The sequence below is a fragment of the Stegostoma tigrinum genome, chromosome 19 (assembly GCF_030684315.1).
Source record: "Stegostoma tigrinum isolate sSteTig4 chromosome 19, sSteTig4.hap1, whole genome shotgun sequence".
Classification (NCBI taxonomy): Eukaryota; Metazoa; Chordata; class Chondrichthyes; order Orectolobiformes; family Stegostomatidae; genus Stegostoma; species Stegostoma tigrinum.
In genome coordinates, this window is record NC_081372.1 from 53,566,755 (window position 1) to 53,591,407 (window position 24,653).

Genomic DNA, 24,653 nt, shown 5'->3' on the forward strand with positions numbered 1-24,653 from the left:
AGATCCTTCAGTCTAACCAGTCTATGTCAACCTTGTTCCCAAACTAAATTAGGCTCATCTGCCTGCAGTTGGACCATATTCCTCCAAAACTTTCCTATTCATGTGCTTGTCCAGTAGTATTTTAAGCATTGTAACTATACCACATCTACCGCTTCCTCTGGCATTTCATTCCACACACAAAGCACTCTCTGTTTAAAACAAAAAAAACCCTCATGTCCTTTCTCCTCTCACCTTAAAAACATGCCCCCTAGTTTTGAACTCCCGCAGCCCAGGTCAACATGTCATCCATTGCCGTAAACATTTTCTCCCTCAACCACCAATGCCCAGTGGCAGCAATGTGCACCATCTACAAGAGGAACTGCAGTGCCTCACCATGAATCCTGTGGTAGCACCTTCCAAACCTGTGACAGCACTTGTCTAGTCACACAAAAACAGGAGATGCAAGTTCTCCTCGAAGGCACACACCATCTTGTCTTGGAACTGTATTGCTGTTCCATCACTGTCACTGGGTCAAAATAGTGGCAAGCTGTTTCTAAAAGCCCTATGGGAATGACCAAATAGGACTTTTGAATATTGGGAATTAAGCAAGTCATGTCAGGATCACAAATTGAATTGATTTGTGCAGAGAATTATGCAGCTGGGAAAATCTTGGATGAAGATCAGATAATGGGAACACATCAGAATTTTCGTCAGTGATCGCTGCACAACAAGCATGTGTTAGAATATTGAGCAGGGAGTGGGAATACTGGGAGCACATAACAGCATTTTAGCTGCTTTTGCTGTGTAAGGCCCTGTACACATCAGAATATTGGACATGCCGAAGCACGTAGTGGGAGCTTAGGAGAATATTGGCCGTACACAGCATGAACAGTGGGTTTCAAAATGTTGGCCAATCTTAGATTCAGAAGGACACAAATAAGGAATGAAAATTGAATATACTGCTGTGTCTGTGGTGAATTATTTGTCTCTCTATTACAGCATCCCAACAGTCTATCAGTTCACTTCAATAAGGAAATAAAAGATAATTGGACTGTCTCTGCATTGAGATCTTGTACGTGTCTCAATGTACACAGCCTCTCTTTATGCATTTCTTGTGTTTGAGGTTGGAACCATCTATATAATAACTATTCTATTTGTGCATTGCTAAGAAATGGAAAAGTGGGGTGCCACTGTGTGAGAGAGTTCTGACTTCATTCATCACCACTCCATTATCCAATGGTTATAATAAGTAGCTTAATTAGAGAAAGAGCTAGTTTGGATTTAGAAAGGATTTGTAACTTTTTATCTGATGTTATACGGACAGATGTCCCAGTGCATATGTTCTGTATATTGTCCCACAATTAGACACATGACCAGTTAGTCTTGTTTCATGGTTTTGTTTCATGGATCTGAAGAGGAGGAATCTCTCTCCGAGGGTAGTGACATAGACCAGTAAGGGAATCAAGGTGAAAAGGTGGGAAAATGGAATTGAGCGTTATAAGATCAGCCATGATTCCATTGAATGGTGGAATAGAAGGCCTATTTTTGCTCCTAAATCTTATGGCCTAATGGTCTCATTAATGTTAACTAGGATACTAGGAAAATACTCCTTCACAGAATGTAGTACAAAATCTTACATACATTTGAATAAGCAAATCAGGTTTTGGTCTAGATATTGGGCATATTCTCAGACGGCAACTAGCTAACAGGGTTTCTCACCATTTCACTGAAATGTTTGTAAGAACTCACACCCACTCTAGCAGGCAGTTCCAATGCCTTGTAACACTCTGAGGAGTATTCATTTGCTGGAGATGGGCCTTCCACACTCATTTGGGGAGGAGGTCCTGCTTTTATGGATCTGGTTGGCCAATGTGTCTCTGCTCCATGTATTTTTGCTCCTAGCAGTGGTCTGCACTTATGGGGCGGTGATAGGGATAGTGGAATGTTGGAAATGGGGCCGGTTTGGGAGGGGCCAATTGCAGGGGAGACCTCCTGATTTGAAAAGGAGATGGAGGCCCGTGAAGAAGACCCATCGCTGTTTCTCACACATAGCCCAAGGAGGCAAAATTGCTGAGCACTCCCTACACCACCTCCCCAGCCTTTGCAGGGTTCCCTGTTATATGAGGGATGCTTTTTTCCGGGATTGATATGAGACAATACATTGAACTTCACCCAATCTGATGGCAGAGAGTCAGAGTCTGGCTTGAGATTTTGATGGGGTCAGGCATGTTATCTCTGACTCTTGTTAATCTTAGTAATCATGTTTGACAGGTCAATGTAACTTGTAACCATTGCAATAAACTAAATTTTGTTGTTTAGCCAAATACCTCTTTTTGTTAGAAATCACTGGCTCATGGTTTAGCATTGTTAATGAGACAGATCTTCAGAGCCAGTAGGGGAGATGATGTCATAGTGGTATTATTGCTGAATTGCTAATCTAGAGACCCAGCTAATTTTCTAGAGGCCTGGGTTTGAATCCTGCTATGGTAGAAGATGGAATTTCCATTCACTTAAAATCTGGAATTAAGAATCAAATAATGATCATGAACCAATTGTCAGCGAAAAATAAAAACTAATGTCCTTTAGGGAAGGAAACTGCCATCCTTACCTGGTTTGGCCTATGTGCGACCCAAACCCACAGCAATGTGGCTGACACTTAACTAACCTCTGGGGCGATAAATGCTGGCCAGCTAGTGACATCCTTGTCCTACAACTGAATTTTTTTGTTGAAAAGTTAAAGAAAGGAAGATTAGAAGCAAAAGCCAAACCCTCCAAAGCACATAAAATTACCACCACCTGCTAACTGAAAAGTTGTGGAAGGAGCAGGAGGTGGCTATTAAGGAAAGCCGTAGGTCTCACCCCACTTCAGGCCACTTGCGAAATTATGGCAAAGTTAGAGGTGGGAGAGTGAGTGCCTGAAATGTGACCTGTAGAATTTTACAGGTCACCTGGAAACACCGTTCAGGGAACAGTAAAATTCTGCCATAATTTCTTTGTAACTGCAACATTCCCATTTAGTGTTTTACTGGCATGTCAGCCAAGATTATGCTTTTGAGTTGGCTTTGAACCGATAACCTTCAGGCTTAGAGATAAGGGCACTATCGCTGAATGACAGCTGCTGCAAAACATGAAGAATGGAACCATAAAACAGTGGTGTATGCAAGTTGATTTTTATGGGGGCACAGACCAATGCATTTTCTAAATAAAACGGCAGCATCAAATTACCTGCCAGTTCAAACCTTCCAAATAATGAACACATTTAGAAGGTATATTTAAAAGGGGGAGAGAATTTTTAAAAAATCAGGTCTCGAGAATAATAAGACCTGCATGTGTTCTCAATGCTGATAGAAGGAACTAATTATCCCAGTTATTATTGTTTATTAACTTGAAGACATGTACAGAATCTAGGTATCGTATTAGTCTTAAAATGCACCGAGCCTGGAGGCTTGCTGAAGGGTAAGGACCATTTGGCAGGAACATTTAACATCCTTTGGTTATTGAATCAGTAAAGAACATATTGTGCTCTACGTTGTAAAGCACTTTCCAAGTAAAATTTTTGATAGTTCGACCCCTTTCATTTAAGTTACACCATGTAAATTTAGCATACCAATTAAAACAGTAGAATCACATTTAGCATTTTAATTTATTTGGACCTTCTATAAAGCAATTTCAAAGCGGCCACAATGTTTTCATTGAAAGCACATAAGCAAAAATTGCCTACTGTGACTGTCACTCTTGAAACCAATACAAATAAGATTCAGTTATGCTTGCACATGATTTGGACAAAACGTCATATTCATATGAAGCAGCCAGTGAATTATAATTAAATAGAGAGGTGTCAATCATTAAACATGAACATTAATTTTAAAGAAAAACTCCCATTTCCTGTTTTATTATCTTACAATTTAAAAGGCAGTGCCAATGCAATTGTCAGTCTGTAATATCAGGCTGCCGCAACAATAAGCTTCTAATTAACCTCATGCCAATTTATAGCAGTTCAGCCCTTTACAGAACTGAGATATTATGCTCATCCTAACAGCATTGAATAATGTTTGATAATGACAGATACACCTTATCCTCTGACTTACCATGAGCAATACCACTCAAACAGCATTAATAATTAACTAAAAACTGGCTTTTGTATTCCAATGTGTACTGAAACTCCTACAATGTTACAGTGCTGTAATGAGTCAGGGCTGGCAATTATACAGTTTCTTTGCACTTGGGTGAAAGTTAGAAGTCAAGGAATACAAGTGTCTGTCCAAATCTATTCCAGAAGCTCCCTCTCACTCCCAATCAAGTAGAAAATAAATTGCCCTCATCTTTTTTTTCAGCAGTCTTATTTGTATATCAGCACATAACTGTCAGTAATTAACTTTAGCTGTGATGTATGGGCTTTGCTGCTATTCATCCTAATGTCTCTTCAGCCTCATCTAAATTTTGACGTCCAATATTCAGGGCAAAAGTTCACCTTGTGGGTTTGTTCTGATGGCTTATAGCTGACTGTTGCTGCAGTGATGCACTTTCCAGAGGAGGTTTCAGTACAGTTAAGACTTATCATAGTGAAATATTCTGAAGAAAAACTGCGGAGCTTTTCATTAGAATCTGACTTAGCTTTGACCACCCGTTCTTATCCCATATCCCAGGCTCGAAGGACAACCTTCTGTCGCATGCCATTCTTCAACAGTTGCTTGTGTTATAATTGTGTGTGGGCAGATTCTGATGGCACTCAGCCAATACAATTACTGCTTTGCAGTCTGTTATAGTTGGACTAAAAATTCTTATGAGATAGAGCTGCTAATCTGTTTCCCTTCAAGAGGTTTGTTCGATCAGGTGTTAAATGCAATAGTCTATAACAGAGCTTACTTCAGCCAGGAATCGGGGATGGGAAGTAGGAACGTTCCATTTTCTTGTCAATTCTTTATTGTTGTGTATCAGCATTTGATTAGCCTTGTTTTATAAGTTTCATCTGACCACAATAATTGCAAAGTTGATAAGTGGTAAAGTGACAGAGAAACTAATTTGAGCATTGATTTTTGCATTGGCAATGATTGGCATAATTGATTCACGGTTAAGGACTGGCTCTGCTGGCAGTCTTTGGATGTGGGATCTAAGAGAACAGGGTATTGAGGGAAAGATTGCACAATTTATGACGGCTTAGCATTAACTGTTCACATAAGGGCATAAATTCTTGGGCATAACATTGGAAAAGAGCATCAGACCCAGTCCTCCAAGGTCAGTGCTACCTGCTTTGATAAAGCATTTGCATATATCATCTTCAGAAATAACTGTTGCTTCATTCAAGATTAGCTTTGGACATTTCTCTGTGCCATGGACCTAGATAAAGCTACTTTTAAAGCAGTCATTAAAAGGCCCCAATGATTTTCTTTTCGGGTACATGGTAAAAGAAAGTAAAATACTAATTGGATGTTGTTTCTCACAGAGTAAGCATTTTATTGGCTTGTCGGAAATGACGTCCAAAAAGTATTAGAGAGAGGAACAACGAGTAAAACTGATCAACCACGAAGATCAGGGCTGATCTGACGTTGACTTCAATATCACTTTCCTGCCTGATTCCCATACAGCTCGACTCACCTAATGTTTACCATCTGCCTATTTTACCTTTATGCTTAATGACTCTGCCCCGCAGCTCTCTGAGGTAGAAAATTCCAAATATCAGTGAGCCCTCTGAACAAAGAATTTCCTCTTCACATCTGCCCCAGAGGACTGTGAAAGCTCATTCATTACATTCCAAACAGATCCCTATCACATCACAGGGATAGAGGAGATACAGAAAAATGGCAGAACTGTTTGCCAGAGCTTAAGAATCATGGAAAATAAAGGCGTGGCCGCCAGTGGCATGAGTGATTAAAATCAAGGTTGCTCACCGGATCCCAAAGGGATGAGTGCATATTATTGTGGAGAGTTATGGGGCTGTAAGTAATGATAGGGAGGTGAGAACCTCATTGGAGACTTTTGAAAACAAGGGTGAGCATTTTAAAATCAAGGTCAACAGCCAATTTAAGTCAGCAAGCACAGGAGCAATGAGGTAATTAAATTTGATGTAAATTGGGAGGTAGCCAGTAGAGAATTGGATGACCTGTAGATTAGACAGTGTGCAATATCAGACATCAGCCTAAGGATTTTGAAATAGGCAAGTCTAGAGGTAGAAAATATAGGAATAGGCAATTGAACGTCGCACACGAAGCCAGAGACAACGTCAGGCATTACTGGAGATGGGCATTCTTAGTGATTTCACAAATATATTATCAAAAATGAAGCCCAGGGTTAAATGTGATCCCAAAGTTACAAAATGACTGATTTAGCACAGACCTTTTACAGGGATAGCAAGAAATGAGAGTTCAGAGGAGGGAGCTGAAAGCAGTAGCTTTCACTATCTCAACATTTCATTCAATGAAATTTCTATTTATGCCATATTCAATGTTGCACAAAACACTGATAATTTAGCAGTTGTAGAAAATTGGATCCTAGTGGTAGTGAGATAGAGCTGTGTGGCATCAATGAAAATATGAAAGCTAATGCTGCAGTTCAGCAAAATCATTTATCAAAAAAACACACTCTTTTGGAATGATGCTATGTTGATCCATTAATATTGAACCATTTCACACAAGGCATCGCATCTGATGGTGTTTGTATTGCATTGCCAGGAATCAGTTACAGATTGCTAATCACGCAGCAAGATTTCTAGCCTTATTTTAATTATCAGTTTTCTAATTGGCATAAGATGAACCTCCTGTAAAATCACAAGACATTGCAAAGTATAAAATGACAGACATTTACTATCGAATCTGATGGTTCTAAAAAACTGTAATTCTTTCTGCAGAGCACAGCTCATCCAACAATGTTATCGTGCAATGAAAGATACATCGAGCAACCTAAACATTGAAGCCAAATGTAGAAGAAACTTGCTTCTTTAAAAAGAATTTAAATTGTTTTCTTGTCATTGAGTATTGCTGATTCCACTTAAATATGTCAACTAAAATTCAACATTGCTCCTCACTTATGTTGTCCCCATCAGTTCCAGTAACACAGTGAGAAGGATGTTTACATTGTTACACCCTTGACATTGCTACCATTTACTCGTGGATTAATATAGAATAATACAGCATAGAAACAGGCCCTTTGGCCCAAGCTGGTAAACATGTCAGAGAGTAGTGCTCTTTTATTTAGTTTTGTTGCTCATTCTCATTCTCAAAGTACAAGTACAGGACATTATAATCAAGTTATTCATCACTGTTATGTTCAAAAGGACAGGCTGATCAAATTTAGTGATGTTTTTAATAAAGGCATTTTGTCAGGAGCAAGTGAAGAGTCTTAGACTATTTTATTCCTGGACTTTTCATTCATGAGTTGTGGGTATTGCTGGCTGGGGCCAGTAGTTTTTGCCTATTCCTAATCGCCCCGAAACAGTGGTGGTGTGAATTGCTGTCCAGCCGTTATATATTCCTCCAACGGTGTTAGAAGGGAGTTCCAGGATTTTAGATGCAACAGCAGCAATATAATTCCAGATCACGATTTGTGGAAAACTTGCTGGAGTTGGTCTTCCTGTGAACCTGCTGTCCTTGTCCTTCAACTTCAAAATTCATGGTTTCCTCAAGGCTTTCTCGTAGGTAAAACAGAAGAAAATGGAAATGTGACAAAGACCCACTGCCAACATTACTCACGCAACCTAGACTGACCCTTAAATATTGCAATGGAGAACTTATTTTTTAAGCGGGTTGTAGCCGTTGCTTACTGTCCATCACTAATTGCCATTGAGAAAGTGTTGGTGAGCTGCCTTCTTGAGCCACTGCAGTGAGTGTGTTGTAGGTAGACCCAAAATGCCATTAGGGTGGGAATTCCAAGACTTTGACCCAGTGGTAGTGAGTGCTACGAGACTGCAGTTATTATCTTTCTGGATCTAGGGCCTATTTGCCTATGCGAGTGGATGTTAACATTCCTACATTAATATCTGAAGAGATCAGAGGAGCTTTTTATCCTGACTGAAATTTGCCCATTAAGCAAAAGTAACTAAAACCATTCAGGTTAGGCATCCCTGGAAGAGGCTTCACAGTGAGGATAAAATTGTGTCAGTGATAATGGGAACTGCAGATGCTGGAGAATCCAAGATAACAAAGTGTGGAGCTGGATGAACACAGCAGGCCAAGCAGCATCTTAGGAGCACAAAAGCTGACATTTCAGGCCTAGACCCTTCATCAGAGCGCATGATGAAGGGTCTAGGCCCGAAACGTCAGCTTTATTGCTCCTGAGATGCTGCTTGGCCTGCTGTGTTCATCCAGCTTCACACTTTGTTAACTAAAACCATTCAACTGGTCACTGATTTCATTGCCAAACTCCCCGATTTACAGTTATAAAAGTATAGTAACTACACACTCTTCCAGCTTTGTTTTGCTACTTTTTGTTACTTTGAAAACGTTGATGGTTCTTTGTACACCTAAGAAGTTTTTCTGTGATCTATCTCTCCCCACAAGGATCTTTATTATATAATAACATGAATCAGACAATAGGAATAGAGACTTCTATCACACTTTCCCTGGTCCATTCAGGTTATTCTGGATATCAAAAACCCAAGCTAGTTCGAACAATGCAATATATTCAATGTTCAATATTAATGCAAAATGCACTAAAGAAATACTGCAAAATATCTGAAACAAAAAGAAATTGCTGAAATATCTCAGCAGTCCCCTGGTCAACATCTCTCTCAGGCTTTCTGCAGTTCTTCACCGAAGTTCAGCGCAAGTTGGGAGAACAACACTTCATTTTCTGCTTGGGAACTCTACAACCTTCTGGATTCAACATCAAGATTAACAATTTTGGGGCTTGAAACACCTCACATGTCCCTACCCCAACCCCCATACACCAGGCCTTCTTACCACACGGTTTGCTATTACACGCAACGTATTGTTAGCCATTAATAGTCCTCGTTAGCAGCCATTCTCTTGGGTTGACTGTTATCCACTCTGTTGTCTGTCTTCCCTGTCTTTGGGCTCGATCTCCACCTATCATGTGCTCCTTACCTCCTCCCCCAACTCTATCTTCTGCATAAAAGAACAACTTTTTTCTAGCTACCAACAGCTACAGAAGCTTCCATTGTCGAGGAAGATCTGCCTACTGAGTCAGTATGGGTGGAAATTAGGAACAGCAAGGGAGTAGTCACCTCGTTAGGGGTTTACTACAGGCCCCCCAATAGCAGCAGGGAGATTGTAGAAAGCATAGGTCGACAGATTTTGGAAAAGTGTGGACGCAGTAGGGTTGTTGTAATGGGTGACTTTAACTTTCCTAATATTGATTGGAACCTCCTCCGAGCAGAAGATTTGAATGGAGCTGTTTTTGTAAGGTGTGTTCAGGAGGGTTTCCTAACACAGTACGTTGACAGGCCGACGAGGGGAGAGGCCATTCTAGACTTGGTGCTCGGAAACGAGCCGGGGCAGGTATCAGATCTTGTGGTGGGAGAGCATTTTGGTGATAGTGACCATAACACTCTCTCATTCTACATAGCGATGGAGAAGGAGAGGATTAGGCAGAATGGGAGGATATTTAATTGGGGAAGAGGAAACTATGATGCGATTAGACACGAGTTAGGAAGCATGGACTGGGAGCAGTTGTTCCATGGTAAGGGAACTATAGACATGTGGAGATGGTTTAAGGAACAGTTGTTGGGAGTGATGAGTAAATATGTCCCTCTGAGACAGGCAAGACGGGGTAAGATAAAGGAACCTTGGATGACGAGAGCGGTGGAGCTTCTAGTGAAAAGGAAGAAGGTAGCTTACATAAGGTGGAGGAAGCTAGGGTCAAGTTCAGCTAGAGAGGATTACATGCAGGCAAGGAAGGAGCTCAAAAATGGTCTGAGGAGAGCCAGGAGGGGGCACGAGAAAGGCTTGGCAGAAGGAATCCGGGAAAACACAAAGGCATTTTACACTTACGTGAGGAATAAGAGAATGGTCAAAGAAAGAGTAGGGCCGATCAGGGATAGCATAGGGAACTTGTGTGTGGAGCCTGAGGAGGTAGGGGAAGCCCTAAATGAGTTTTTTGCTTCTGTCTTTACGAAAGAAACGACCTGTGTAGTGAATGAAACCTTTGAAGAGCAGGTGTGCATGCTGGAATGGATAGAGATAGAGGAAGCTGATGTACTGAAAATTTTGTCAAACATTAAGATTGACAAGTCGCCAGGCCCGGATCAGATTTGTCCTCGGCTGCTTTGGGAAGCGAGAAATGCAATTGCTTCGCCACTTGCGAAGATCTTTGCATCCTCGCTCTCCACTGGAGTCGTACCTGAGGACTGGAGAGAGGCAAATGTAATTCCTCTCTTCAAGAAAGGAAATAGGGAAATCCCCGGCAATTATAGACCGGTAAGTCTCACGTCTGTCGTCTGCAAGGTGTTAGAAAGGATTCTGAGGGATAAGATTTATGACCATCTGGAAGAGCATGGCTTGATCAAATACAGTCAACACGGCTTTGTGAGGGGTAGGTCATGCCTTACAAACCTTATCGAGTTTTTTGAGGATGTGACTAGTAAGGTTGATGAGGGTCAAGCTGTGGATGTGGTGTATATGGACTTCAGTAAGGCATTTGATAAGGTTCCCCATGGAAGGCTCATTCAGAAGGTCAGGAGGAATGGGATACAGGGGAACTTAGCTGCTTGGATACAGAATTGGCTGGCCAACAGAAGACAGCGAGTGGTAGTAGAAGGAAAATATTCTGCCTGGAAGTCAGTGGTGAGTGGGGTTCCACAGGGCTCTGTCCTTGGGCCTCTACTGTTTGTAATTTTTATTAATGACTTGGACGAGGGAATTGAAGGATGGGTCAGCAAGTTTGCAGACGACACAAAGGTCGGAGGTGTCGTTGACAGTGTAGAGGGCTGTTGTAGGCTGCAGCGGGACATTGACAGGATGCAGAGATGGGCTGAGAGGTGGCAGATGGAGTTCAACCTGGATAAATGCGAGGTGATGCATTTTGGAAGGTCGAATTTGAAAGCTGAGTACAGGATTAAGGATAGGATTCTTGGCAGCGTGGAGGAACAGAGGGATCTTGGTGTGCAGATACATAGATCCCTTAAAATGGCCACCCAAGTGGACAGGGTTGTTAAGAAAGCATATGGTGTTTTGGCTTTCATTAACAGGGGGATTGAGTTTAAGAGTCGTGAGATCTTGTTGCAGCTCTATAAAACTTTGGTTAGACTGCACTTGGAATACTGCGTCCAGTTCTGGGCGCCCTATTATAGGAAAGATGTGGATGCTTTGGAGAGGGTTCAGAGGAGGTTTACCAGGATGCTGCCTGGACTGGAGGGCTTATCTTATGAAGAGAGGTTGACTGAGCTCGGTCTCTTTTCATTGGAGAAAAGGAGGAGGAGAGGGGACCTAATTGAGGTATACAAGATAATGAGAGGCATAGATAGAGTCGATAGCCAGAGACTATTTCCCAGGGCAGAAATGGCTAGCACGAGGGGTCATAGTTTTAAGCTGGTTGGTGGAAAGTATAGAGGGGATGTCAGAGGCAGGTTCTTTACGCAGAGAGTTGTGAGAGCATGGAATGCGTTGCCAGCAGCAGTTGTGGAAGCAAGGTCATTGGGGTCATTTAAGAGACTGCTGGACATGCATATGGTCACAGAAATTTGAGGGTGCATCCATGAGGATCAATGGTCGGCACAACATTGTGGGCTGAAGGGCCTGTTCTGTGCTGTACTGTTCTATGTTCTATGTTCTATGTTCTATGTTTATAGAAGGGTGACTAGACCTGACACGTTAACTCTGGTTTCTCTCCTGAAATGCTGTTAGATCTGCTGAGATTTTTCAGCAATTTCACGGTTTGTTTCTGATTTCCAGCATTTGCAGGGTTTCTGTTTTTGTTTATTTACTGCAAAGTATTGTACAATGATTAAAGCTTTAGGTGAACCTGTTTACAAGGACTTGCCAAGGAATTGATCAGAACTGATGATCAAGCTGCTCTGTCCCAGACTCTGGGCACTGATCAGACGACTCCCATTCCAGATCTAGATAATTGTGCCCTGAGCAAGCTTTCTTTAGAATCTTTATGTATTCAAACTTTTTACACTGTGCAGTCTCCAGAAATGATCGTTTTAACCACTGGAGAGCATTACAGTTGAGTCATCCACTACAACAAGCTTGATTCATTGCTGATTAGGACTCGCTTCTATCTCCCCAGAAAGAAGCTTATCTCTTGGGCTTAACAAACTTTGACCTCAGGTCAGTTTCTTCAGGCTGCTCTCCATTGTAGGTTACCGTATATAATCATAATGGCAATGGATAGAGTGAATAGTGCCCAGGTTGGGCGAGTCCAAAACTAGAGGGCACAGTTTTAAGGTGAGAGGAGAAAGATTTAAAAGGGACCTAAGGGGGCAAGTTTTTCATGCAGAGGGTGGTGCATGCATTGAATGAGCTGCCAGAGGAAGTGGCAGAGGCTGGCATAATTACACCATTTAAAAGGCATCAGGACAGGTATATGAATAGGCAGGATTTAGAGGGCCAAATGCTGGTGAATGGGACTAAATTAATTTAGGATCGGTGTGGACGTGTTGGATTGCAGGGCCTGTTTTCGTGCTGTACAGTTCGACGACTCTATCTAGTCAGCAGTACGATATTTATGCAACACAGTTCCATGACAATCGCATACTGTTACCTGGTAAATGATTCTGTTCACATCTGAAATCGTGGTGTCTGTTTTAAACAGAGTTCCTGACTTTTCCAGAGTTACGACGCCAGTTAGTCCATTACTGTTGAATTGACACCACTTAATATGAACACACACACACCCACACACAAACTAACTCACATACCGACAGAAACACATTAAAACCAGTGACTTGTCAAATCATTAGGTAATGACCAGACTTCGTGTGTATTTTTCCTCTCATTTTATTAAACTTCATTTGTTCTTATTTTGGCTGATGTTGCAAATTTTGGGGGCCTTTTTCCAATTAATTTATGGGGCATAGGTGGAGCTGGCTGGCCAGCGTTTCTTGCCCATCCCTAGTTGCCCCTTGAGAATTAGGGAGTGAGCTGCCTTCTTGAACTGTTGTAGTCCACTTGCTGTAGGTTGACCCACAATGTCATTGGGGAGGGAATTCCAGGATTTTGATCCAGCAACAGCAAAGGAACGGTGATATATTTCCAAGTCAGGATAGTGAGTGGCTTGGAGGGGAACTTGGAGGTGGTGGTGTTCCCATATGCCTGCTGCCCTTGTCTTTCTAGAAAGAAGTGGCCGTGGGTTGGAAGGTGTTGTCTGAGGATCTTTGGTGAATTTCTGCAGTGCATGTTGTAGATAGTACATGCTACTGCTACTGAGCATCGGTGGTGGAGGGGGTGAATGCTTGTGGATGTGGTGCCAATCGAGCAGGCTGCTTTGTCCTGGATGGTGTCCAGATTCTTGAGTGTTGTTAGGGCTGCACTCATCCAGGCAAGTGGGGAGTATTCCATCACACTCCTGACTTGTGCCTTGTAGATGGTGGGTAGGCTTTGAGAAGCAAGGAGATGAGTTACTTGCTGCAGTATTCCCGGCTTCATATCTGCAGGATATCATCATATTGTAGCCTGAATTCCAATTCACACTATGGGAAATTGCACTTAAAATCTTATTTAGAATGAATGATGTTTTTTAAAAGAAGGAGGAAACTGAGATTCAGAAATTGACTGCTGAGCCATGCTTTTCCCTTGAGTTTGAATCCTTGTTCTTTCATTTGCAACATTTTTGAGGTGTGAAATATTCCATAAACACGTGTAGATTGTATTTATCCTGTCTGACACCATGTGCAAATATTAAACACACTCCTATTGCTTCATTATTAAGTGCACACAACAAAGGGTGAGCCTACGTTTTCACTGACCTGTTCTTCCTGTACTGCACAAGTTAAATGACACTTGCTATGTCATTCTTTACTTGTATTTACTTTTCATCTCAATTAATTCAGGAACTTTAAGTATTTCCCCTCCACCCCGCTTCTGCCTCCATGTTATGGCTCGTAGCCTGTTTTAAGAACCAAGCTCTGGAACCTATCTGCAGTAAGTCTCTAGCTTTCTTGCGAAGTGTAGGCTACTTTCCCAAACATTTTTATATGAACCGCACTATAGGCCAGTCATTGGTTCTATTCTGTGTTACATAAACTACTAAAAGGACTTGAGAAACTCCCATGAGTGAGTAGGATTCAACATCTCGCATGGCACGGTGGCTCAGTGGTTAGCACTGCTGCTTCACAGCACCAGGGACCTGGGTTTGATTCCACCCTCGGGCGACTATCTGCGAGGAGTTTGCACAGTCTCCCTGTGTCTGCGTGGGTTTCCTCTGGGTGCTCTGGTTTCCTTCCACAGTCCAAAGATGTGCAGGCTAGGTGGATTGGCCGTACTAAATTGCCCCATAGTGTGCAGGGGTGTGTACATTAGGGGGATGGGTCTGGGTGGGATGCTCCAAGGGGCGGTGTGGACTTTTTGGGCCGAAGGGCCTGTTTCCATGCTGTCGGGATTCTGTGATTCTATCATTAGATTGATAGAAGTGGGAAGTTGGATGGCTCTGCTGGTTATAACACCCTACACCTACCGGAAAATGATTAACATGTCAGCTGATCTTTGCCCTTTGATGTTTGACTGTGGTGTCCACCCCTGAAGCTTATAACTAGAGATGATGCACTATTACTCCAATTTTTTTTTTGAAGTGAGTATAAAACTAGTTCTGTTTACATCATTTTGAGGCTGCTTTCTTTGCTGCTTATTTGGTTTTGTTTGCTGGGGGGATATGTCTTGTGTGTTTGATATTTTATGCAAACAGCCTACATCTTGAGAGGTGATGAACCATGTGAGTTAGAGTGTGAAGCTGCATTGCACATGTTTATCTGTATAACTGTGTTATATTTCTCTAATGTGCCATAAGAGTTTGTGTTGGGAGTTTGGACAAATATTATCCACCTATTTTAAAATGTGAGACACAAAGGGAGGTGGCATTTAGATGGCCAGCTATCTCTGTTTAGTTTGGATTTTCCCCACTTTCTGGAGCGCAGTGTGCAGACCAGGTCAGAACTGCTCCATTTCAGGGCCTTTACTTTGGATATTCCCCTGGAAAGGTAAGGTATCCCTATGGATATGGTATTTTTGATGGAGGGAGTTGGATGGGTGTCATTGTAAGGAGATGTCGGGCTATAGGTACTGTTTGGAATTTCAGTAAGTACACAATAATGCACCTAAAGAATGCATCAACCGTTGGAACTAGCAAAGCTGCCAAAACCACCAACTAAATTAGAATAAAGGCATCTGTTTTCATAAGAGATTAGTTGATTGTTCTATGTTCTACTGACAAAACATAGAACTGTACAGCACAGTCCAGGCCCTTCGGCCCACGATGTTGTGCCAAACTTTGACCCTACACCCCTTGGAACTAACAAAGCTGCCAAAACTACCCACTAAATTAGAAGAAAATTATTTGCTTAAGAGATTATTTGCATAAGTATTTGCATAAGAGATTAGTTGATTGTTTTGTGAATAGAACATAGGACATAGAACTGTCCAGCACAGGCCCTTCAGCCCACGATGTTGTGCTGAATTTTTACCCTAATCCTAAGGCCTATCTAACCTCCACCCCTACCTTATACTATCATCCATATGCCTATCTAATAGCCGCTTAAATGCCCCTAATGAGGCCAACTCCACTACCCTCTCTGGTAATGCATTCCACGCCCATCCCACTCTCTGAGTAAAGAACCTATGTATGACATCTCCCCTGTATCTACCGCCACTCGCTTTAAAACTGTGCCTCCTCGTAATGGCTACCTCCACCCTAGGAAAAAGTCTCTGGCTGTCTACTCTATCTATACCTCTGATCATTTTGTAGACCTCTATCAAGTCACTTCTCATCCTTCGTTGTTCTAAAGAGAAAAACCCGAGCTTGTCAATGATTGTATTTTCTCTAAATACTGATTTCATTAGTAAATTTATTTTGATGTAAGCCTGGCATCTGAAGTTTGCCTATGGTCGATATTATTAACTTAGTGTGGAAAGATTACAGAGTGGCACAGAGTTAGATGTGTGAGTTTAGGAGAAGATGGAGGAGTTGGGAGCTGAGGGATGCCTTAAGATTAATTTTATTTTATTAAACTGTGACCTACTGACTGGGCACACAGAAACAGGCTGTATGCCCAGGTCCACATACGCAGGCTGCACTTTCCACTCTCGTTGCATGGTCGGGAGGAACACTGTCACCCTGGAAAGACAGTGTGGTCATCTAGAAGACTGTCTCCTGGGTTTGGCGTGTGGAGCCTGGAAATGACCCATCTTTGTGCACTTGACCCAGCAGTGAAATTTAGGGTGGAATCTCAGAATATTGAGCCTATGAAGCAGAGGATCAGTCTTTTTTTCTGTGAAGGTGCAGCGTCTGAATTTGGTCACATTGCAAAAGTGAGAAGGCTGGCAACTCATAGAATCTCTACAGTGTGGAATCAGGCCATTCGGCCCATTGAATCCTCACCAAACCTCCAAAGAGCATCCCTCCCTTCCAACAGTATTCCCTGTAACCCTGCAGTTCCCACGGTTAATCCACCTAGCCTATGCATCCCTGGACACGATGGGTAATTTAGCATGGCCAATCCACCTAAACTGCACATCTTCGGACTGTGGGAGAACCGGGGCTCCCAGAGGAACGTATTAACTGACGTGAAGTGTATTGGAGAAACTACCAGTAGATGCGGAGAATTCTTCAGGAAAATTAAACTTTAATTTGCAAACAAAAACTGTGACAATCAGAAAATGGTTTCCTGATCGCCCCCAATCCTCGGGGCTCGTTATTTTGTATACCTTTTTGCTAACCTATTTTCTTCAAATTATCAGCATGCCCAATGGTATTAATTGGTAAACAATTTATGTCACTACACTTAGATCATTTCTATCTCACAACAGAGAGGCATTGCTCCTGCACTTGAAGGTCAGTCAGAGTGGGTGGTGCTTCTCTATCTTTATCAGGTTGCTGCTGTATTTTGAAAAGTGCATTGTCTACTGTCTTTCTTTGCAGCGGCCTGAGGGCTAGTGAATTATGTAGCTTTAGCAGAATTAGGAACCAGTTTGCAGTTTAGAAGCCATTTTGTTGCTAACTTGCATCAAGAAGCTGCCATTAATAGCTATCCTAGGTGTCCGACCATTGTCCTACACTTCCTTGACCGATGCTCAAGCACTTCATTCTATTAAGGTACAGCATTCTACTGGTTATTGTAACACACCATAAATCCGTACATCATGCTGCTGATCATTGTGAGATTTAACCCTTCGACTGCCCCTATAATTTTAATTTCCATCAGAAGTTGCCCACGCTCTCTGTTAGCTCATTCTACTAAACCTGTTACATCCACTAGTGGAAAAGGACTAAATAAGATTGAAAATAGGTTTTTTTAAAAATTGTGATTGATTATACAACAGTTAGAAGGCAAAACATATTTCCTTATGGTGATGAGTCAGTAATTAAAGATTATGACTGAACAAACTAGTTAGAAGCTTCCGTACATTGGGAGTTAGTGCAGCAAGGAATGCATTGCTACACAGGATGGTTTATCTCGGGATTGTGCTGATTCTGGTCCTCCAAGACTGTTACTATCAGCCAAGCACTTCAGGCTATTAGCCATAATTCAAAATGGATTTCTTGTTCATTCCCAATAATTTAGCAGAGAAATTTTCACATGTTTACCCAACATTAATTAAAGGAGAGTTCTCAAAGGCAGCCCAAAGTGTGAGACGATGGCATAACTATAGAGACCCATGGTAATGCTCTGAGGTCATGGGTTCAAAACCCAGAACAACAAATTTTGAAATTTGAACTCAATTAATGACCTTAGATTTTAAATGAATTCTAAAGGTGACTTTAGAAGTATTATTGTTTGTTGCAAAAACCCTTCACATTTGGGTCCTTTAAGGAGGGAAATCTGCTGTTGTAACTCACTCAGAGATAGTCAGAACTTCAGATGCTAGAGTCAGGGATAACAGAGTGTGGAACTGGAAGAACACAGCAGGCCAGGCAGCATCAGAGGACTGGCAGAGTTGATGTTTTTGGTCAGGACCCTTCTTCAGGAAAAAGAAGGGTCCTGACCCAAAACATCAATTTTCCTGCTTCTCTGATGCTGCCTGGCCTGCTATGTTCATCCAATTCCACACTGGGTTAAATCTGATGTTGTTACCTTTTCCGGCCTATTTGTGACTCCAACACACAACATTGTGGTTGACTTTTAAACGCCCTCTGAAATGGCCTAGCAAACCATTCAGTGCGAGGGGAGTTAGTGCATGGGAACACATGCTGGCCTTAGTAGTGATGCCCATGTTCCATGGAAAAATGAGGAAAGAAAAGCAGAGCTCCAGCACCTCATTCCTGCTCCCCATAAGCCTGTCCAACTACTCAACCAACCTCATTGTCACTGTACAGTCAAAATAATTCTCATGCTTCGAGTTCAGGGGCAGAATGGGAACAATTTTGCTAAGCACTGAATTATAAATTTCACTATGGCATTTAATAGATAAGGCCCCATGAATCTGAGCCTTGAATTAAACTACCTCGGCTGCAATATTGTTGTGAATGGTAGATGTTCAATGAGGAAGGTAGATCATGTGGCCTGTAATGACTAACAAAATGGAATGAGTCAGTTCACGATCAACTCAATGCACACCGTATACACTTACATAAAAAAGTAATATAATTGGCCATCTCTCACAGTGCTTCACTATCTTTTATATATGCAGATACACAGAATCTTTGATAACAAATGTTTATTCAATAATTAGAGACGGTATAACATATAAAAAACTTTTCAAATTTATTTGGTATCTGACAAACTGTAACTGAGACCATCCTCAAAAGATTGTGTATAATGTTTCACCGGGTGATCCTCTATAATATGTTAGTAATGTAAGTGATAATAAACAGATGATACAAGCCATGTATATAAACAATAATTCTTTTTTAAAATTAACATGTTGCTGTATTTCTTTCAGCCACTGGACTTTGAAACCAAGAGGATACACAGTCTATTGCTGGAAGCAGTGAATAAACATGTAGACCCTCAGTTTGAGAACCTCAGATCTTTTAAGGACTGGACCAGTGTCAGAGTGATGGTGAAAGATGTGAATGAACCACCTGTATTCAACTCACAGGCGAAAGTGATCGACGTTCAAGAGGACGCCCATGTTGGGAGTGTCATTGGCTCTGTAACTGCACAGGATCCTGACATAACAAACAGCCCGATCAGGTACAGGCCTTTCCATTCTGCTTGACTTGAAAGGGTGTAGAAGTAGAACTTGTGAAAACTAAAAGCCAAGAGGCAGTGCTATATTCCAACCAGACCATAGGGCTTGTCCCTCATTAGAGAGAGAGTGAGAGAGAGAGGCAGAGATGACTGGTCTAACCCGAGAGTCACCATGCCTGAGGTGAGGGGGAAGGTTGAGAAGGAGAGTCCTGCAGAGTAGCAGAGATAACAAGATTTAGAGCTGGATGAACACAGCAGGCCAAGCAGCATCAGAGGAGCAGGAGGCTGATGTTTCGGGCCTAGACCCTTTTTCCTACTCCTCTGATGCTGCTTGGCCTGCTGTGTTCATCCAGCTCTACACCTTGTTATCTCAGATTCTCCAGCATCTGCAGTTCCTACTATCTCCTGCAGAGTAGCCTCAGGTCGTGCAGGAATTGAACCCACTCTGTTGGCATTATGCTGCATCACAAGCAGCCACCCAAGCTAACCAACCCTCTTCATTACCTGTTGGTACCATTAACATACGTGTGTACTTCCAGGTACTTACGTGCTCGAAATGCCTCATTATATAGATATACATTATTCACCTTGTTAGCAACTTTGATCGCAGTTAATTCAATGGATTGCATTCTGCTCTGTGTCAGACCGTTGCACGTTCAAATCTCACTATGGACATTTGGGCACAGTGTCCAAACTGCCACTGACTCTAATTTTCATTCAGTGATCTGCTCTGCGGAGAATAGATAATTCCCAGTTCTGCAGCCCCTGCCTTTAAAACAGCTATCTGAATTTTTGGTGATGGGGGAGTGGTAGTTGGAAGTGCTGGCTGGATTTGAAGTCGGGGTGAATGACTTGCAAGACCTGGGTGAGAATGCCCAATGTGGAGGCAGGATGGATGGAGAAGGGCTGAGAAACAGCCTACAGTTTAAATATGAAGAGTAACAGATAAAAAATTCCACTCAAGCCTTCAGCCCTGTCATCAACAAAGGGATGATAGCAGTGAGGTTAAATTATTATTGTTTTTCCACTCTTAAGCCCAAGGTAGCGCGTTATTGTTTGATTTATTTCTTTCCCTTTTCATTCTTGTCCCTTACTAAGGTACGCTAAATAGTGTTTGCCAAACTTTGTTGTTTTGTTATTTAAGTTTCTTTCTTACAAATAAACCCACAGCAAAACCCTTGCAGATGAATTCCAAGGTAGGCTTTATTGAACAAAATAATCAGAACGCGGAAATTTGCTTTGTTATTTCATTTACAGGCCCAGGCATGTAAAAGATGAAAGGTTTGTCTTAAAAAGAGAGATTGAATAGGTTAGACCTATATTGTCTGGAGTTTAGAAGAATGAGAGGAGACCTAATTGATGTGTGTAAGATGGTGAAGGGGATTGACAATGTAGAAGTAGAGAGCATTTTTTTTCACATGGGACAATTTCTAATGAGAAATCATAATTTTAGGATAAAGGGTAGTAAATTTAAAATGGAGGTGAGGAGCATTTACTTCTGTCAGAAGGCTATAAATCTGTGCAATTCGTTACCTCAGAGTACAGTGGATGTCAGGACATTGAGTAAATTTCAGGAGGAGATGGACAGGTTTTTAGTTAGTTATGAGTTGCAGGGTTACAGAGATGAGGCAGGAAAGTGAACTTGAGGCTGAGATGAGGTCAGCAGCCTTGGTTATATTAAATGCCAAGGCGGGCTCGAGGGCTGAATGGCCTATTCCTGCTTCCTTGTGCTGCCTTATGTATGTATTTGATTTGGTTTCATTTGATTTATTACTGTCATGTGTACCAAGGTACAATGAAAAGCGTTGTCTTATATGCTTTACAGGCAGATTGTACTGTGCAAGTGTATCAGGGTAACAGAACAGAGTATAGAATACAACATTATAGCTGCAGAGAAGGTGCAAGAAAGAGAGATCAACATGAACATTCAAAAGTCTGGTAACAACAGGGAAGAAGCTATTCTTGAATCTGTTCATCCTTGTATGCAAAGTTTGATATTGTCTGCCCGATGGAAGAGACTATAACTGGGGTATGAGGGGTCTTTGATACTGTTGGCTGCTTTCCCGGGACAGTGGGAAGTGTAGCTTGAATCTGGAGAGCAGTAAATTTAAAATGGAGGTGAGGTGCATTTACTTCTCTCAGAAGGCTATAGGAGGCTGGATGGATAGGAGGCCGGCTTACTTAATGGAGTGGGCTGTGGGGCTGTACTCAGTAAGTAAGAGGGAGAAAGGGAAGGAAGGAAGTTGAAACTTAAGAATTTCTTTAAAAAAAAATTGAAGATGTTTTTCTTAGTTTAAGCCCCAGTGAATCAGTGATTCAGTTGGAAGTCTGTCAAGTAGCTGATGTTGTTTTTCTGACAGTGATCTTCTTTATCTGAGAGCTCAGATACAGGATTGCTGACAGTCAGAGGTGCAGCTATCGAAGAACATATTCCAAGTGTTTGTCCAGTTTGGCAGGTGATGGCTGAGATTCTTTCTGAACAAGTGACATTTGAGAGTGATGTGCTTCCCATGATGTTAAATCAGCAACTGAGGTTGAAAGTCAAAACTGGATGCTTATTCAATTTGACAAGTGCAGCTTCTAGTCATGAGATAGTGTTGTTTCTGCTAAGTCATTCAAAGAAATGAGATACTTTGATTACCCTCATAATGGCCATTGTAAGGCGAAGAGATGATAATGATGATCCATTAATAACTAACTGAAATACAATTACCATCCTGCTACTGGGCAGTAGTAATTTGTAATTCCTGTGTCATTTTCATGGAAGTCAAGATGTTTCTAGACAGTTTATAGTAACAAAGGTCTGCACATTACACCTCCACCAGTTAAAGGACTTAATGGACTAGCTAGCTTTGATTTGCAGAATGTTCTGGAGGGTTCTGTTTGATTCCAGTCATGTGATTATAGCATCTGCTTATGAATTTTGAAATATTTACCATTCATTTTAAATAAAGAGATTTAAACAGGAGATTCATGATGAGAATATTGCTTCACACAATTAACATCTCTCTTCATGACCTCTGGCTAGTCTACCTTCCACACACTTCCCATGCCCCTGTATCATTTGACATGACTATCATAGCCTCCATACCAACCTATACCCCTTTTACACATCCTCTACCCCATGCCAATATAGTGCCAACAGATGCCACACCAAGCCCCCACACGCCACTCATTTTCCTTTGACTTGCCCAACACATATAGTATCCACCATGAACAAACCTCAGGAGCTGTGCATAGTTGAGAAAAATACTTCTATTAAATAAGGTAAATATTGAAATATAGTCCTACTCATATAAGAGATAACATAGTGTGGAGCTGGATGAACACAGCATGCCAGGCAGCATCAGAGGAACCGGAAAGTTGACGTTTTGGTTTGGGACACTTCTTCAGAAATTGGGGAGGGGGAAGGGAGTTCCAAAATAAGTAGAGAGAGGAGTGCTGGGGCTGGGGAAGGTTCATAGAATGATGTTTGGAACTCCCTACCCCTTCCCCATTTCTGAAGAAGGGTCCCAACCCAAAACGTCAACTTTCCTGCTCCTCTGATGCTGCTTGGCCTGCTGTGTTCATCCAGCTCCACACTTGGTTATCTCGGATTCTCCAGCATCTGCATTTTCCATTATCTCTCCTGAAATACATGATGTTCGTTTCTACGGAACTCTCTTTACTCCTTCTGAATTAGTCAAAATCTGAAAATGCCTTATCAGGATTTAAGAAATCAAATTTTTGACAAATTTCATCCACGAAAGTTAGTAATTTTCCCAAAATGTTCTTCTGCATTCAAATCATCACTTCTTGTGCTGGCTTTGCAGGACATGAGTACCAGATTCGTGTGTACTGACACAGGTCCACACTTTATTCTTTCATAGGTTTTAAGGTTTGTATTTAGAAGGCAGGGCTGGGTAATCGCAACCCAATACTTGAAAATTGATTCGATCCTGTCTCTAAAGTTTTCTCCAATTCACTGTTTGTAAGCTTAGCATAACTGTAATCAATCTGTGAGTTACAAACAGTTGACCATTCTCTGCACCACTTATAGTCACTACAGTTAAAAAGGTTGGTTAGACAAAGCCCAAATATGCACTGAAATAAAGCAATGAACTGTGGATGCTGGAGTTCTGAATCAAAAACAGAAACGGCCGCAGAAACTCAGCAGGTTTGGCAGCATCTGCAGAGAGGGTAACAAGCGCTAGTATTGAGTCCAGTGACCCTTCTGTTCTTCAGCCTGAAATCTCTAACAGAGTGGACAGAGGAGAGCCAGTAAATGTGTTGAACTTGGATTCCCAGAGGCATTCAATTAGATAGCCCATTAAAATGCTAAGCCCCAACGTAAGAGCCCACTGTGTTTGAGGTAGTAAAGTGGCATAGGTAGACAATTGGTTCAGGGAAACATGGGTCTGAGTGGGATGCTCTTTGGAGGGTGGTGTGCACTTGTTGGGCCGAATGGCGTGTTTCCACACTGGGGAATCTATGATTCAGCTACTTCATCAGAAACAATGAGTGGGGAATAAAGGGCTATTTTTCAGTTTGACGACCTGTGACACTTAGGATTCCAAGTGTTCAGTTCTGGAGCCACAACTGTTTACTGTATTTGTCAATGACTTGGAGGAAGGAACTGAATGTACTGCAGCCGTACTTGCAGATGACAAAAATAGGTGGAAACACACGTTGTGAGAGCGATACTGTTTACAGAGAGATATTGATAGGTCAAGTGATTGGAAAATATGAAGTTGTTCATTTTGGAAGGGAGAGCAAAGGTGTTATTTAAATGAAGAAAAACCGCAGAAAGTTGCAACACAGAGGGACTTATATACAAAACACAGAAAGCCAGTACACAGGTGCAGCAGGTAATCAGGAAGACTAATGGAATGTTGGTTCTTATTTCAAAGGGTTGGAGTATAAGAGTAAGGAAGTCTTACTGCAGCACTGCAAGGCGCTAGTGAGACCTCATCAGGGGTACTGTGAACAGTTTCACTTCCCTGGTTTAAGAAAAGATATTATTTCATTGGAGGCAGTTCAGAGAATGTTCACTTGGATGATCCCTAAGATGAAGGGAGTGATACATGAACAAAGGCTAAACAGGTCGGCACTCTACTCTCTGGAATTTAGAAGGATGAGAGATAACCTCATTGAAACATGTAGGATTCTAAAGGGGCTTGACAGGGTAAATGCTGAGAGGGTGTTTCCCCTTGCGGGAGAGACCAGGAACAGAAAGCATAGTCTCAGAATAATGGGGCACCAAGACTAAGATGAGGACAAATATCTTCTGATGGTTGAGAGTGTTGGAAAATATTTGCCACAGAGAACTTTGAGACAGAGTCTTTGTGTGTATTTAAGGCTAAGGTAGATAGATTTTTGATCAGTAGGGGAATCAAGGATATGGGGAAAGAACAGGAAAGTGGACATGAGGAGTGTTGGATCAGCCGTGACCCTATTG

At 41.8% G+C, this 24,653-nt stretch overlaps 1 protein-coding gene across 3 annotated transcripts in view; it reads left to right on the top strand.

Moving 5' to 3' along the window:
• The window catches only part of LOC125461535 (cadherin-22-like), a 731,460-nt gene that overhangs the window by 487,946 nt on the left and 218,861 nt on the right, over window positions 1-24,653 (top strand). For all 3 annotated transcript variants that reach the window (XM_048550445.2, XM_059652843.1, XM_048550446.1), the window contains exon 7: window positions 18,966-19,219. In XM_048550445.2, the coding sequence (XP_048406402.1) occupies window positions 18,966-19,219 (254 nt within the window). The remainder of the gene's footprint in view (window positions 1-18,965; window positions 19,220-24,653) is intronic.